This window comes from Equus przewalskii, chromosome 10 (genome assembly GCF_037783145.1).
Source record: "Equus przewalskii isolate Varuska chromosome 10, EquPr2, whole genome shotgun sequence".
Taxonomy (NCBI): Eukaryota; Metazoa; Chordata; class Mammalia; order Perissodactyla; family Equidae; genus Equus; species Equus przewalskii.
Genome location: NC_091840.1, coordinates 51,280,103 through 51,297,402, shown reverse-complemented (window position 1 = coordinate 51,297,402; position 17,300 = coordinate 51,280,103). Strand labels below are relative to the sequence as shown.

Sequence of the window (17,300 nt, the reverse complement as noted above, 5' to 3'; positions counted from 1 at the left end):
TTAAAATGACCCCTAGATAGCAGAGGATCAAGTCGCTCTTCTGAAAGCCGGGGCAGGCAAATGTGCTTCCACTTTTAGGACTATAATATGATGTGTTTTCTAATTCTTATTTTAAAAGTAACTCTTAGCTTATAATGGTTGGTTTTGTTTTTCCTTCTTTTTTAATGCCCTTGATTTGTTACTTTTTCGTATGATTTTATAGAATATGGCATTTGAAAATTTTCCTGAAAGTCTGAAAATACCTCATAATGCCGAGGGTTCCCCCCTTTTTCTTTCTCTATTCTTTTCCTTCTTTCCTTTCTTTCTCTTTCTTTTTTTTCTTTCCTTCCTTCCTAGTCCATTTACAAAACAATTGCTTAAAAAAACAACTAAAATGGCTTAGTGTCATTGCTTCGTTCCTATTAATTACATCAACAATAATGGAAGTAAAATAAATCTTTCTGAGAGGATTTAAAAAATTACAACTGTCTATAAATAATTTTTCTCAAATTATTACCTTTATTAGGTAATAGTAGTTAACAGTTGTTCATGTTGCAGTGTGTAAGAGTTTTTACTTTTTAATTCCAGTAAAATTTAAACGTATACAAGAGAGAAGAGTGAAGGGAACTCCCTCATTCTTGTCACCTGGCTGAGACAAGCACCAGCTCACAGCCCGTCTTGTTTCGTTTATACCACCTCCCACTTCCCTTTCTCTGGATTATTTTGAAGCAAATCTCAGACGTTTCATTTGAATATATTTCAGTCTGATGCTTGACTCAGGATCAAGATAAGGGCTTGAAGTGGGCATATACATTTGGAGTTTTTTTAGAATTAGTCATATTACAACTTTCTATCTCTTACCTGAGTTTTTCAGGTTATTAATATTTTAAAAGTTTTTCAATTGTGGTAAAACGCACATAACATAAAATTTACCATTTTAACCATTGTAAGTGTACAGTTCAGTAATGTATGTTCATATTATCATGCATCCAGTCTCTAGAACGCTTCGTCTTGCAAACTGAAACTCTGTACCCATTAATCTACTCCCCATATCACCCTCTTCTTTGGGACCACCATTCTTCTTTGTTTCTATGAGTTTGACCACTCTAGGTACCTCATGTAAGTGGAATCAATACAGTATTTCTTTTGTGACTGGCTTATTTCATCAGGTTATTAATATTTTATTATACAATAATTTTCCATGCATTTTTACATGTTGGTGCCAAAATGGCATTTTAAAACAGAGATTTGGCCCATACTACTATAGTTTGAAACAAATTACCTTTGTTAACATATCGATCCCTGCACACTCCATTTTTCCCCCGTGGAGATGAAATAATGAGATAAACATAGCAAACAGCTATTAACTGGTAGTACCAGAGGCACCACAAATTCTGAAGAGAAAATTATGTCTGGTCACAGAAATTTCTCATACACAATAGTGAAACTAAGGAAGAGCACTTTTTAGTTATTGCGCTTTCGGACATAAGACAGTTTGAAACTTGATAAAATCCTAAAAGAAATCACAAACACAGCAAATGAGAATTGAGAGATTAGGGTCATTATTCCTGCTTCAATAACAAAAATAAAAACCAACAAACAGACCGCCAGATCTAACCACCAATGTGCAGGCGATCAGAGGACAGACGTTAAATGACCACGGGGTGCAGTCAGACTCAGCAGGATGAGTGGGCCAGTTTTCCAGTAATGCTGGGACATTTAAACACTCCTCCTTTAGAGGACTTGCAGAATTGCCTTCAGAGATAAATTGACAGATTATTCTCTTTTATATTGAATTTGACTTTTTTCCCCCAAACATAAATGGCAAACAAGAGGGTAATAAGGCTTAGAAGTGGAAAATGTGACAGAATTATAAAATAAGGGAATTCATTTTCCTGGTAGCTTTTAAAGTCATTATGAGGCAGTCGCTCAAGATGAACTCCCAATGTCTTGTGAGCGTCATGTTTTTAAAAATTGGTATCAAAATTTTTTCCAAAGTTCGAAAAAAATCGCAAGAATTACTACAGAAATTCCCGTGTATCCTTCAGTCACATCCCCCAGCTGCTAATACTTGCTTAACTGCTTGATCTGATGGTCAAAAGCAGGAAGTTAACATGGATGCTGTTCTCTCTTCTGCACAGACAGTGTGAGCCACTGTCTCTTCTACAGTCCTGTTCAAATGCTGTCAACTCTCCCACTTTCTCCCACTTTTCTGATCAAGGGTCACACATTGCATTTGATTTTGATGGCTCCTTAGTTTCCTTTAATCTGGAACAGTGCCTCAACTCTTTCTTTGTCTTTCATGGCCTTGACATTTTTGAACAGTACTGACTAGTTATTTTGGAAAATGCCCCTCAATTGGGTTTGTCTGAAGTTTCCCTCTCACAGAATTCAGGTTATGCATTTTGGTAAGAATATCACAGAAATGATGTGTCCTTGGTACATCCTATCAGGAGGCTTATCGTGTCAATTTGTCTCATTATTGGAGATGTTACTCCAATCACTTGGTTAAGGTGGTGTCTGCCAGATTACTCCTCTGTCAGATCCCTGTTTTTCCCTTTGTAATAAATATTTGGGGGAGGGAGGGAAGCACTTTAAGACTAAGGAAATATCCCGTTTCTCATCAGACTCTTTCAGTTACTAGTTTCAGTGTCCATTGATGATTCTTACCTGAAACAAGTGTTGCTTGTGGTGTTTGTCAAGTGTTGATTTTCTATTTACATCACTTCTTATATTTATTCCCTGGAATTCTGCTGTAGGGAAGAGCTTTCACTTTTTCATTCATTCATTTATTTATTTATATCAGTGCAGACACGTGGACTCTTATTTATTCTATGGGTTTGTAATCCATTCTTTCATTATTTGTTTTTGTCCTTGATTTGGCTATTAGATGCTGGGAGACCCTTCAGGTTAGCTCCTGGGTTATTTTGACATGACTCCATCACTTTTTTTTTTTTTTTTTTTTTTTTTAAGATTTTATTTTTTCCTTTTTCTCCCCAAAGCCCCCCGGTACATAGTTGTGTATTCTTCGTTGTGGGTTCTTCTAGTTGTGGTATGTGGGACGCTGCCTCAGCGTGGTTTGATGAGCAGTGCCATGTCCGCGCCCAGGATTCGAACCAACGAAACACTGGGCCGCCTGCAGCGGAGCGCGCGAACTTAACCACTCGGCCACGGGGCCAGCCCCTCCATCACTTTTTTTTTCCGTAGCAATTTCTTACTTTTTTGGTTCTTTTTTTGGTGAGGAAGATTGGCCCTAAGCTAACATCTGTGCCAATCTTCCTTTGTTTTGGCTGTGGGATGACACCACAGCATGGCTTGATGAGTGTTGTGTACGTCCACGCCCGGGATCCAAACCCACAAACCCCGGGCTGCCGAAGCGAAGCACCTGACCTTAACCACTTTACCACCAAGCCGGCCCCAGAAATTGCTTACTTTGTGGCACCATAAAATGTTCCAGAGTCATTTTGTATTTTCCCTGCCCCAGCCCTGGAATTGGCCTATTCTCTGGAGTTTCTTCGTATTGAAGAATGGTATTCAGAAACCAATATCTGGGTGCTGCTTGTGCTCAGTGGTACTAGGGTCTCATTGTCTCTAACTCCTCTCAGAGGACAGAGCAAGGAAACGTGCATACACACACACAGGTACTCACACACTCCTATTTCTATTTCTGTGTATATATATTAAAAACTGTGGATTTCTACTGATACCTCCAATTTTGATCCAACACTCTTTGGTTCATTGTAGCCATCTCCTTTTCTCCATTTGAAACTCCCTTCTCTGACAGTGAGAAATCGAGCTCTCATTATCTGCAGTATATTTGCATATTTGTTCAATCCTAGAATACCCTAGAATAGCTTCAGAGTTACTAATCCATAGCCCTCTGGAAAACAGAGCTGCTGATTAGTGTATAGCATCTGTGAATGGTTCTTTGGCCTTAGAGTATATGGTCAAAATACCGTGTTACTCTTACCTCCTCCTGCCTTCATGTGGCTGTGTTATTCATTTGTAATGCAGGTGGCTTCATTTATTTCTGTTTGTGTTGCATTTTGGGTCCTCCCTCCACTGCCATCCTTTTTTATTTTGTTTATTTTTTAAGTATATGAAAAATATACATGATTCTAAAAGTCAGAACTACAGAAAAATGTATACTTCTCTTCCATTTTGTTCCACTCACCCCATCTCTTCTGCCCTGTTCCTATTCCTCCTTTCTTCTGCCCTGTTCCCATTCCTCCTTTCTTTCTGCCCTGTTTCCACCCACACCTTCTATGAACTCAATCTTGTTGGTTTCTGTTTATCCTTCCTTGAGCAGCACTTTTCAGCCCTGCAGTGAGTGTTCAGCCACCCAAGGGGCCAGCTTCCCATAAGATAAATAAGTTCTGATACGTCTGTTTAAACATGGAGGCACATTTCTTTATAATAGCATCATAAAGCCAAAGTTGTGCTTGCCCTGGCCTAGCTGGGCAGCAAGTTTTCTATTTCCTAGACTTTAATTAATGATTGTGTTTCGTTTTACTCCTCGAACTTTTTAACTAAGCCTGGCCCTTTGAAGTAGATGGAGATTCTCGGGAAGGGGAGTAAGAGGCAGGCAGAACATGCATCGTGCAAAAAGATGTATGCCTCAACAATTTAATGGCAAAAAAATGGGAGCCACCTTAAAATATCCAATGCAATGAAGTAAACCACGATATAACCACACTATGAAGTATATTTTTTTAGCTGCTAAAATGATGTGGATCATGATACAAAGCAAAGGAATATGGGCAATTTGCTTTTTGTACTTATTTGTCAACTTTTCATCCAATACATACACACATGAGTACATACATACATCAACTGAAAGGAGCCAGGACCCAGCGGTTGAGGCAGAGCAGTTGGCAGAAGACAATGAGAAGAGTCACAAAGCAAAGGAAGCGCTTGCTCCCTGGGGCTGGCCCGCCCTGCCCGCACAGGGCTCTGGGGAGATGGCCAGGGATGAGCCAGATCAGGGTGGTAGGATGCAGGTCTCTGAAATAAGAACTTGAGTAGGTTTTAATTCTATTGTAATTCAAAATGTGCTTACCCTTATAGAGTTGTATAGTTATTTTAACAATCAAAAATGAATATGATAATTTGTATCCTTGTTGGACCTTACTGATATTAGACAATGAACGTCTCGTGAAATAGGTGCCCTCATGCACATGGGAATCAACAATAATAAAATTAGCAGCTATTTATTGAGTGCTTTATGTTAGCCAAGTAATCAAATAATTGCTTTTTAAAAATCTTTAGATTTCTTGCTTACTAAAACATAATTAGGATCATTATATGAGCCCAAGCAGTTATCTTGGTAACATGATGATTTAAACTATTTTAAGTACCATTTTTCTCATTCTGCGCATTATCTTTGGGTTCTAAGACTCAGTAACTTGCATTAAACTACCCAGAATAAGTAATTGCTGACTAACCTGTCTCTTGTAGCCTAAGGATGAGTGTTATTAATTTGAAAACTTGAAGGTATTTTTCATCAGACCTAAAACTTGTAGAATTTTATTTCATTTATTACTTAATGTAATTTAATGATTACTAAGGTTTTTCAAGTGTTTGTTGAATACATTGTGACTAGAGCATAGGTAGAAGTCGCGTATTTAGGAGACTTTTACACTCTAGTTGCACAGAAGCTCTGCCATCTTCTTGGGATGAATGTGATGGAGTTTACTCGGGCTATACTCACCCCCCGCATCAAGGTCGGCCGAGACTACGTGCAGAAAGCCCAGACCAAGGAACAAGTAAGTTTAACATTAATTGTCATTACACGTTTGTTTCAATGATAAATCGTGGTCCTAAGACCTTCTGATTGGCATGTAACAAACTGAATCAATAAATGAGTACTTTTTCCTCTTAATATAGCTTAGTATATAGTTTTTCTTTTTCAGGAAATGTTTAAAGGTAGCTTTTTCTAAAAAGGAAATTTGAAATATCACCTTGAGTTTTCCCCAGGCAGATAGATCACCCAGGAGGACAAAGCTGTGTGCTTTGGGAGCCCGTCCAGCAGCGGGGCGCACTGTTCCCTGTCCCTGTCTGGGCTGCACAGTGCCAAGAATAGGGGCGTCAGGCTCACCCGTTTCATGGCGGATGCCTTTAAGACTCTGGGAGGGTATGCTGCACAGAAGCCCAGGCACATGGGGAGGAGTTTATTTTTACTGGGCATCTTCACCCCTCGCTTAAATTAAATATCTCCAGTTTTCATTTAATTGTGCTACCACCCTCTGTTGATGTGTATAATTGAGACATGATTAAGCAGTAAATGCTGTTTTAGGTTTTTGGAGTATTGTAGAGCATTAAACTCCACATAATAGCTATTAATGCTTTGTTGAGATTATTTCCAGAATAAAAGGTTGATGTTGTCTAATTATAGGCAGACTTTGCAGTAGAAGCATTGGCAAAAGCTACCTATGAGCGGCTCTTTCGCTGGCTCGTTCACCGTATCAATAAAGCTTTGGATAGGACCAAACGTCAAGGAGCTTCTTTCATTGGAATCCTGGATATTGCTGGATTTGAAATTTTTGAGGTATGTCTCTCTCCCTCCTGCTCTTCCTTCCTTGTGTTTATTCTTTTAGCAAATATAATTAAGGCTCACCACTTACCCGCTGCACTGCCAGGCACCAGGGTGTCACAGTAGACAGGCAGGCACAGTCCCTGCCGTTCCGGTAGAGAGTCAAACAATAAGTGGCCAATAACCACTAAGTTTTCAAATTTGTGAATAATGAAGTGAAAGAGGTGCTCGGATAGAAAAACTTGGGGAGGCCAACATTGAACAGCCTAGTCGGGGAAGGTATCACTGCCGCAGTGACAGGTAAGCATACTTGAAGGTTGAGAAGCCCCAGCCTCACTAAGTTTGCCCAGCATAATGAGAGTAAGTCCAGTGGTCCTATATGGGGGAGAATTTGTCAAATGTTAGAAACTGTTAGAAAGCCAGTGTTACTATACGGAGCTGAACCAAGGGAGAGGCGAGATGGAGACATGAAGTGTGATATGGGGCCAAAGCAGAAGGAGGGAGACATTGAGGATGGCACTGGCCATTGTAGTAGACCAGGGGCCAGACGGTGGTGGCTTGGCTCCAGAGTCAGGAGTAGCAGTGCGAGATGGAGAAATGCAGAAAGATCATGATCTGTGTTCTGAAGATATAACCAGAGGGTTTGGTGACGGATTTCAATTTATTTTATTATTAATCTGACTAGGTTTCTCCAAACACCATCAATCCATCAGAGGTTTGTAGGCACACATCTGCTATAGTTTTGCAAAAAATTTTGGTCACCTAAAAATTTATATCTATCTCTTTTGATAGACTGACTATATAGTAAGGCACAAATACTAAATTAAATACTTCTTGGGATCAGTGTGCTACTTTGGCTGCTAGTGACTATTGAATTGTCTTGTTTTAAAATGAACTCCTTTAGAATTATGCCTGTCCTCATAAAATCTGAACTAACCGGTATAAGCAATTTTATCCACTGAACGGCCACTGCCACTGTAAGAGATTGCTTTAATGTGTATTGATTTGTAAATAACTTGAGAAATCATGAAAAGTATCTGGGTACAAATTGCATTGAACACAGAATTTGTCACCTTCCTATAAATAATCAGAAGATATAATGAAAGAAAAGCTCCCCGTTTCCAACTGCAACAAAAACAGATGAAATGCCTAAGAATAAATTTAAGAAGAAATGGGCAAGATTTAGCTGAAGACAACTTTACAGTGCTGCTATGAAAAACAAGAGAAAACTTGAACAAATGAAAAAACATACCTTGTTCTTGGACAGGAAAATTCAGCATCATAAAGGTGTAAATCTTCCCCAAATTTATCTCTAAATTAAACATACTTGTTTAAAGCCTATGAATAGGAATTTTAAGGGATAGGGGAAGGCTAGGGTAATCTTCTTCTGAAATTTAATTTGAAAAATAAATTAATAAGAAATAACGAATAGGGGCTGGCCCCATGGCCGAGTGGTTAAAGTTCCACTCACTGTCCTTTGGTGGCCCGAGTTTGCGGGTTTGGATCCCATGCATGGAACTCATCAGCCTTGCTGTGGACGTGTCCCACATACAAAAAAATAGAAGATTGGTGCATGGATGTTAGCTCAGGGTGAATCCTCCTCACCAAGAAAAAAAAAAAAAAAAAGAATTGACAGTAAAATTCTGAAAAAAAATGAAAGAGAGTGTTAAAAGATATAAAACATGGGCCCAACCCCATGGCCAAGTGGTTAAAGTTCCACACACTCTGCTTTGGTGGCCCAGGCCCACAGGTTCAGATTCCTGGCATGGACCTACTCCACTCACCAGCCATGCTGTGGCGGTGTCCCACATATAAAAAGTAGAGGAAGATTGTCACAGATATTAGCTCAGGGCAAGTCTTCCTCAGCAAAAAAAAATAAAAAGATATAAAACATAACTTAAAGAAGTATAATTTTGACATATGAATACACAGAGAGTAGAAAAATGTAAAAAGTTGTAAAACATAGATCTTCAAGAAGTATGATTTTGATATATGAAGACACAGACAGTAGAAAAATGTAAATGCTAAAAATGCGAGGTCGTTTATTTGAGCATTATTTGTCATGGGAAAAGAATGGAAAAAGCCTAAATGCCCACCATTAGGAGATTGATGTTGTCTACTGTTATGAAATTGGTTCAATTAATTATGATATATCCATGCAGTAGTACTGTGCACCTATTGTAAACAATGAGGTGGCTTTATATACTGATATGGAAAGACTCCAAGATACGTTGTTAAGCTAAAAAAAAATACCAAGGGGTCGGCCCAGTGGTGTAGTGGTTAAGTTCACATGCTCCACTTCGGCGGCCCAGGGTTCGTAGGTTTGGATCTCAGGTGCAGACCTAGCACTGCTCATCAGGCCATGCTGTGGCAGCGTCCCACATAAAATAGAGGAAGACTGGCACAGATGTTAGCTCAGTGACAATCTTCCTCAAGCAAAAAGAGGAAGATTGGCAACAGATGTTAGCTCAGGGCCAGTCTTCCTCACAAAAAATCAAGATAACACACACATTTATGAGTGCACAGAATATTTCTGGAAGGATCACAAGAAACAGGTGACAGTTGACTATAGGGAGAACAAGTAGGGAATTGGAGTGAGACTTCTCAGTGCAACTGTGTACATTTTTAATTTTATATCATTCACTACTAATTTAAAAATCAGTCATTTGTAACTTAAATGTGGAAGACAAGTAGAAATCTATCTTTTAAAAAAATGCCATCACGCATAATAACCCAGCCTAAATAGAGAATAAGATCTCGTAATCCTAAGGCAGAGCAAACTCCGTCTACATAAACATGAATAAGCACAGTGAGGCAGTCTGCTAATACTTTAATGGCTCACTAGAAGCACAGTGTTGAGGGGCCAGCCCATCGGCGTAGGTTAAGTTTGCACACCCTGCTTCCGCAGCCCAGGGTTCGTGGGTTCAGATCCCGGGCGTGGACCTGTACACTGCGCATCAAGCCATGCCATGGAGGCATCCCACATACAAAGTAGAGGAAGATTGACACAAATGTTAACTCAGCAACAATCTTCCTCAAGCAAAAGAAAGAAAGAAAGACAGTGTTGAGCAAGGCAAAGATGGCCCCTGCCCTCCTAGTATGACCTCGTGCTGAGTGAGTATAACCCCTCCATGGGGGTGGAAGATTGGAATAGCTTTTTCAGACTATAACTCTGTTCCTTGGAGATTGATTACATCTTCCCTAATTGAAGATCACTTTTTATAATGAAAGAGGTTATTTATGGGCACATGCTACTTGTGTGGCAGGAAAAAAGATTGAGTACTTCAAATATATAAGGTGATTGCTTTAAGAAAATTGTACCTCTTCATCCATCATTTATCCCATCAACAGCACAATAGAAAAATGGGCAGAATTCACAGAGAAGGACACAAATGTCTGTAACATATGAAAAGATGCTCAAGTTCACTTCATGACAGCAATGCAATAATAACACTTTTGATATTGGCTAAGGTTAGCACTTTGGATATTGAAATTTGATAAGAAAAGGAAATGCATTGAAGAGCAACCTGGAGCCTCCCACTTATTAAGTGCATTTTGTGTATCAGGCCTGGCTGGGATCTCAACAACAACCCTATGAAGTAAAGATGTTTTATTTTTCTCTTAGCTTGCTCTGGAGCCTGGAGCCTAAGTAGAGAGCAGAATGGGACAGTACCCATCTCTTCCCCAGACCCCTCAAAGCTGACAGAGATGCGCCGGCTCCACTTTGCTTCCAGCCTTGCCAAGTCTCTGTTTTTCTTCTTTTCCTCTCTCATTTATTTCTTCATTTCTATTCACTAACCATTCACTAATAAGAATTGAATTCTTTTATTGGTAGATGATTCAATTGGCATAGTAAGTTTATTCTTTTCTCATTTTAGCAGCTCGGTAATGTGATGTGGCCATGTATTGTGTATGTGTGTGTGTCTGTGTGTGTGTGTGTGAGACAGAGGGAAAGACAGATTGATGGAGACCTCTCAGTTTAGTCACAGTCGTTCGATGGAATCAACAATGTAGTTGATACCTAATTAATCATTTTTGATGAATTTTTTGATAACTAGATGACTAATTCTTCCCGTTTTCTCTCCCCTCCCTGTGTTTGGAACCACATTCTTTCGATTTCAATGTTTGTAGCTGAACTCTTTTGAACAACTTTGCATCAACTATACGAATGAGAAGCTGCAGCAGCTGTTCAACCACACCATGTTCATCCTGGAGCAGGAGGAGTACCAGCGCGAGGGCATCGAGTGGAACTTCATCGACTTTGGGCTGGACCTGCAGCCCTGCATCGACCTCATAGAGAGACCCGTAAGAGTGTTGACTTGCTGTTTGGCTTTCAGTTCATCTTCAAGCAGTGTGCTGAGTGTTTTCTTGGCATAAGCTGAGACTGAAGTCATCCTGTCTAATCAGTGTTAAGATAATTTTCTAATCTAAATTTTCTGGGAAGGTGATACTTTGATAAGATACTTACTTAAAAAGTAAGTCACGTCCCATTAAGACCGTTCTTGAGCTCGCTTCTCTTGCAGTGTTATTCCTGTCCTTGCATATGTTAGTATGTTGGCTAACGCACCCTGGTTCCTCTCAGACTGCGACCCCGCGGTGGCAGTGACAGCTGCAGTCACCTTCGGCCCTCAGCACCTGTCAAAGGGTGTAGGGCTCCACCTGGCGTACCTCCTAGGCAACAGAGGTACAGCGCATTTAACTGATAATAAGACATGCCACGTAAACCCATTTTTCACATAACTGAAGTGTATCCTCATAAGTACAAAGATGTTTTTATTTCAGCAAATTTTTTTTAAACTTGAAGTTTCAGAGTTTTTTTTTTTGTCAGATGCATTTTTAACAGCAATCTTAGAAAGCATGAGAGATTATTTTCTTTTGGTTTAGTATTATGTAGAAATACATAGAACCATGTATACCTCATTCACTTACGAAACTCTCCTCCATATGATCTCAAGCAAGTGTTGATGATTGGCCATGTATTCCCTGGCAGTTGGCTTGCTCAACAAGAGGGTGGCTTCACTTATTTTATTTTGCTAACTACCAAAATATAGGAAAACGAAAGCACAAGTGAGCATCGCTATTGGTCACGTACGCGAAGTTCTACTCCTGGATAAGTAGGCGTGGTTTAACGACAGGTCAGAGGTTTCTCCTGTGGGTGCGCTGGGCTGTGAGCAGTTCCTTCTCTTGCTCCTCCATCTCTGGCTGCCACCTGTGCTCTCCATGTGGGGAGGGGTTTGAGGGCTAATGTCTAGAGAACCCGGATGGTACAGCACCTGCGGTCAGAGGAGTGGTGGCAAATCAGGAAGAGGAGAAACCTAGAGGACATCACCCCATTAGAGATGTGGTTCTGGCACAGTACAAATTTGGGTTTAAGGGAAGTAATAGATTCATTCAGCTCATACATAAGAGATCATTTTACCTTTCACGGCACTGGAGCTGCTTGTTGAGAGCAGAACTCTCGGATTACCTGTAGTTGGGAGGAATCTGCTCCTCTGTCCCTTGCGGCGTTATTTAGAAGTAACATTCAAGGCATACAAGCAGTAACTTCCAGTTGGCTCTTGGGCATACGCAAACACATGAATATATTTCCTAGCTGCTTTGTTGCCCCAAAAAGGTGTTTGGGAATTTATATAAATAAGGGAATGGATATTCACGTCAGTACTGGTGATGACCACGTGCTTGTTGTTTGAGATGCTCATTTATATGTATCCATATGGCATTGGAAGTCCTGTGTTTTAAGAATGTATTGACTACGTATCTGTACTTATAGTTTTTTTTTTTTTTAAGATTTTATTTTTTCCTCTTTCTCCCCAAAGCCCCCCGGTACATAGTTGTATATTCTTCGTTGTGGGTCCTTCTAGTTGTGGCACGTGGGACGCTGCCTCAGCGTGGTCTGATGAGCAGTGCCATGTCCGCGCCCAGGATTCGAACCAACGAAACACTGGGCCGCCTGCAGCAGAGCGCATGAACTTAACCACTCGGCCACGGGGCCAGCCCCCTGTACTTATAATTTAAGATGGAAGAGAAACCATAAGAGTTGCTAAGTCAATCTCTTTGTCTGTGGTAATAATTGTGTTGTAAAATAATTGTATTATTAAACTCTTGCAAGTTGAAAATTATCGGCCCTATTTTTTAAAAAATATCTTTAGGGGGCTGGCCCAGTGGTGCAGCGGTTAAGTTTGCGCATTCTACTTCAGTGGCCCAGGGTTCCCCAGTTCGGATCCCGGTTGCAGACCTATGCACTGCTTGTCAAGCCATGCTGTGGCAGGCGTCCCACATAGAAAGCAGAGGAAGATGGGCATGATGTCAGCTCAGGGCCAGTCTTCCTCAGCGAAAAGAAGAGCATTGGCAGCAGATGTTAGCTCAGGGCTAATCTTCCTCAAAAAAAATTTTTAGAATGTTTTAAAATATGGTGGTTTTGTGACCCTTAAATGAATCTTAGAAATATACATTCTGCTCACTGTTACTCAGTTGCATTTCTTTTGCTTTGTCCTCTTGAACAAAATACTTTATATACCAGTTATTCTTCACTCTCACTTGATGCTTTTACTCTAAAAGTGAGACTGACAGGGGAAAGTAAACATTTCAGCCTTAATGATTAGCTCACAGCAAAAATAGGTGAAGCAGAAAGAGTTTGATGTTTATATTCTCAGTTGTTTGCAAACGTTAAGTATAAATATCATTGGATTAGTGTAAGATCAAGGCAGTAAGGATTTATTAAATCCTTAGTTACAGCCTGGAAATGCAAAGATTGGAGTGCCATGGGGAAATAGGAAGCGTTAGCGTGGCCCTGGTCCTCAGGGACCTGATCTTGAAGCCAGAAGATGGAACCAAATATATGGTTAGTTCGTTGGTGACATGGTACCGGTCTAAGTGATGCTCTGAATCAGGGAGGGGCAAAGTCCACAGTAGGCTGAGAGCGTCACGGAAGGTTTCACAATGTGGATGTTGTGAAAGGAGTAAGGGAGCATTCCAGGGCCACGTTTTACGGACAGAAATTAGCAGGTGAGCAATACATTGAAAGTGGTATTTTAGGAAAATTATTTTGCCAGGGTGTTCAGAAAGTGTTGGAATGGGGCAGATATGATTCACAGTAACTAGTTATGCCTAGATGCTCAGGGTCAATGAACAGAATGAGTTCTTTCCTTTTTTTCCTCCATCTCTCCACCCACCTCTCCCTCTCCTTTACTCCTTCCTTCCTTCCTATACTTCTTATACTGGCACTTCTAGGCTCTTCTCCAAAAACGTTAGAAAGTACTCTTTTATTCCCTGCCTGAGACAACTCAGAGAGAGAGGGAGGGAATTCAAGATTTAATGCTGACTCCCTCGTTACCTCAATTGTTCTTCTTTAGGATTACCTTATTCTACTTATCCATAGAAACATAAAATCTGATTTAAAAAAAACAAATTTTTCTAAACCCTGTAAGAATTTATAATAGTAGCAAATTAACTGTAGCATGTAGAATGAGAGGGGATAATGATTCCATTGATGGTCCTTTCAAAATGGAGAGTGAGGACAATATTTTCCAGAAGGAAAATACCTAACAAACTGCTCTGTGGTGGCACCTGCCTGTCCTGGGCTAGTCTTAACCTCATCTCTCACAAACCCAGCCCCTGCCTCCCTCGGGGTGGAGCGGCAGTAGGCAAGCCTCTGAGCTCAGAAAGCTGCTTACAAACCCCTGACGTTGTCTCTGACCATTAGGCAGAAACCTAGTCTCCCAAACCGACAGCTCTTTAGAAATCCCCAATTAAAAGGAGAAGTGATAACAGAGATCTTGACATTGAAGGATGAAGCAGGAAAAATAAAAAGGAGACACAATAATGGGTATTCATAATCACGCTGTCACTGAGTCATTTAGAAAAGATGAAAGTATATTTGGGATCCTATTTCAGAATTTAGAAATATTTTCATTAAAGGGATTAAAAATGTAAAAATTAAGGTAGAAAGATGGATGTTTCGCTTATCTTACTATGGAACTTCATTTCTCAAAGTTGTCAGATGAATGTGGTAAATTGAGTTATCTGCCACTCTGACCCTCTGCTTCTCTAAGGTTACCTAAGCCTCGTTGCCTTTGATTATAGTCGTCTTTTAGCTGCTCTGAACCTTGTATGTCCTTTTAGGTGGCGGAACCGCAAACTAGATAGCCGTGGAGTAAGGTCTCAGTGCTGGGGTTCTCTGCAGCAGCGTCTCAGCTTCTACCTGCTGGCATTCTGCTTCACCACCTCCTTCCTCTGACCATATTATTACTTGTTTCGTTTATATTTAACTATAACCTCTGGTTACTTTTTAAGCAGTGTTTATATAGATCCAGCTCTTCCCCAGTGAATATAAAGGCCTCGTGAGTTGAAGAAAACTGATCCTAGAGAATTATTCAAAAAGCTGATTTCGTAGTTATGCCCTAGAATCGGTACATTCAGTCTTACATCACAAACTTAGCATCTTTGCCGTATGGCAATAAATGATAACCCAGAAGCACTATAAAATAGACCATTAGCTTTCATGTGTATACCCCAGTTTCCTGCCAAAAAAGTAGTCTTTCCACTGATTTTGAGCTCCCAGAGAATAGCAAGCTCTAGGCATTTTTTTTTTTTTGGAGACATAATTCACATACCCTAAAGTTCACTGTTTTAAAGTATGCAATTCATTGGTTTTTAATATATTCACAAAGTTGTGCAACCATTACCACTGTCTAATTCCACAACATTTTCATCACCCCAGAAAGAAACTTCGTTCCCATTGGCAGTCACTCCCGCTCTCCTCCCCAGGCCCTGCCCGCACTGATTACCGCAGGTCTCCATGTCCTTATGACTCTAGGCCTTTTGTCAGTGAACTAGTTGAGCGAAATAAAAGAGGCTCTCAAATGTTTGTTGAAACAAATATATAAAGTGATTGATAAACTATTTCATCACCTTCCATATACTCTACTTAATAATAGTTTTAAATACTTCACCAAGTATGAAGTGGTTATTTTATTTAATCGTCACTTAAATAGAAACTTAAGTTGATTAGGATATAAAATGTCTGAAGCATTCCATCTAGTGGAGGTTTTATAGTCATTTATCCAGCCAGTCATTGAATATAAATATTCAGTTTCATCTCCCCACCTCCCACTTTCTTCCTGGTGCCTTTTATTTGCTGTGATTTGGGGGCCATCTACTTAGAATTAGTTTATTTACAATATATCTATTTATAAGTTTTCGAGATAAATTACTCATCCATTTTCTTACTGGTACTTCTTTAGAAGTTTGAGATCTCAGTGTTTGAACGATAGATATGGTTTGGACATTACATTCTATCCTAGCAACTTGGTTTCCATAGATCTTTGTAAAACTCTACTTGTTTTGAAAGTTTAACTGCTAAACCCGATGGAAAAATCCTGGTGTTTAAAGTGAAGTGCAAACCACGTCCATCTTGTTGCCTCTCGTCGTCAGGCCAACCCCCCTGGTGTGCTGGCCCTTTTGGATGAAGAGTGCTGGTTCCCTAAAGCCACAGATAAAACCTTTGTTGAAAAACTGGTTCAAGAGCAAGGTTCCCACTCCAAGTTTCAGAAGCCTCGGCAACTGAAAGACAAAGCTGACTTCTGCATTATCCATTATGCAGGGAAGGTAAGAGTTGAACAACCCAATTAAAAGCACTGTTTGAAATATTGCTGGATCTGTTGAAGGTTGTAACAAATGTGCTGATAAACATTTGTAAACCCTTAATTATAGTGTGTGCAGTACAAATGCTCTGCCTTTGAGACAACCCATTATTTGGATTGCTCTGTGAAGATTTTGGTTAAGGCTTACAGCGTTTCTTCCTTTTGTCCTTGTTTTTGTTTTTCCATCTCACCGTGTTTGGCTCTGGTACGGGCCAGGTGGACTACAAAGCAGATGAGTGGCTGATGAAGAACATGGATCCTCTGAATGACAACGTGGCCACCCTCCTGCACCAGTCGTCGGACAGATTTGTTGCGGAGCTTTGGAAGGATGGTAAGAGTGTGCTGACATTTGTAATGAGCTTGGCCGGAATCTTTTACAGTTAAGGCTTATGTATGGTTCTTTTACATATATTTATGTGTATATATTTTGCTTTAAAACTCGTTCTGTCCCTAGAGCAGGGCTGCCGTCATTTCGAATTTACCCATTTTAAGAATATTTGGAGAACAAGACGTCTGCCTTATTGGTCAGATGCTAGGAGAGTGTGGGAACATTCTAGGCCCAGAGCCATAAAGAACTACACATGTGTTTCAAGCCACTCTGGTCCCAATTTAGTTAAAATCCAAGGGTATTGGGACATGAAACCCGAGAAGCCCTGTGCATTTTCTGTGTTGTGTACACAGGTCAGCTGAGCTGCGTCCTCCACCACTGCCGGCCCCCTCAACACACAAAGTGGCTGGGGAATAATTCAGACACCTTGCGTGTAGATCAGTTGTCTTTATTTCCATCAGTCCATGGTTCTTTTGTTACATGAATATCAGGTGAAGATTTGGCGATTTTATCAGACTAGAGGTTTTACTAGTACCAGAAAAACAAAACATCTATGTCGATATATGCATAGTGGGAACCAGCATCTTCTATAGCTTGGCTCTCGCTACTGCATTTCGTCCTGGTTCTGTCCCACCTCTTTGCTTGACCTCAGGCCCTGCAAGACCTTAGCCCTGGATCTGCCCCTGCCCAGGCCTTGACCCTGAGGCTACGACTACTCAGTAACCTGCCTCACTTATGCTTTTTCTCAAGCATCTCAAGACCTTGTCATCTAACTGTCTTCTCAGAGGTAAAGAGAAAGAAACACAGAAACCAGTTAAGA

General features: G+C 40.4%; 1 protein-coding gene across 18 annotated transcripts in view; it reads left to right on the top strand.

Moving 5' to 3' along the window:
• Nucleotides 1-17,300, top strand: part of MYH10 (myosin heavy chain 10) — a 145,974-nt gene that overhangs the window by 73,917 nt on the left and 54,757 nt on the right. For all 18 annotated transcript variants that reach the window (XM_070563363.1, XM_008532431.2, XM_008532430.2 and 15 more), the window contains 5 exons: nt 5,626-5,744; nt 6,374-6,526; nt 10,643-10,816; nt 15,944-16,117; nt 16,369-16,483. In XM_070563363.1, coding sequence (XP_070419464.1) covers nt 5,626-5,744; nt 6,374-6,526; nt 10,643-10,816; nt 15,944-16,117; nt 16,369-16,483 — 735 coding nt within the window. The remainder of the gene's footprint in view (nt 1-5,625; nt 5,745-6,373; nt 6,527-10,642; nt 10,817-15,943; nt 16,118-16,368; nt 16,484-17,300) is intronic.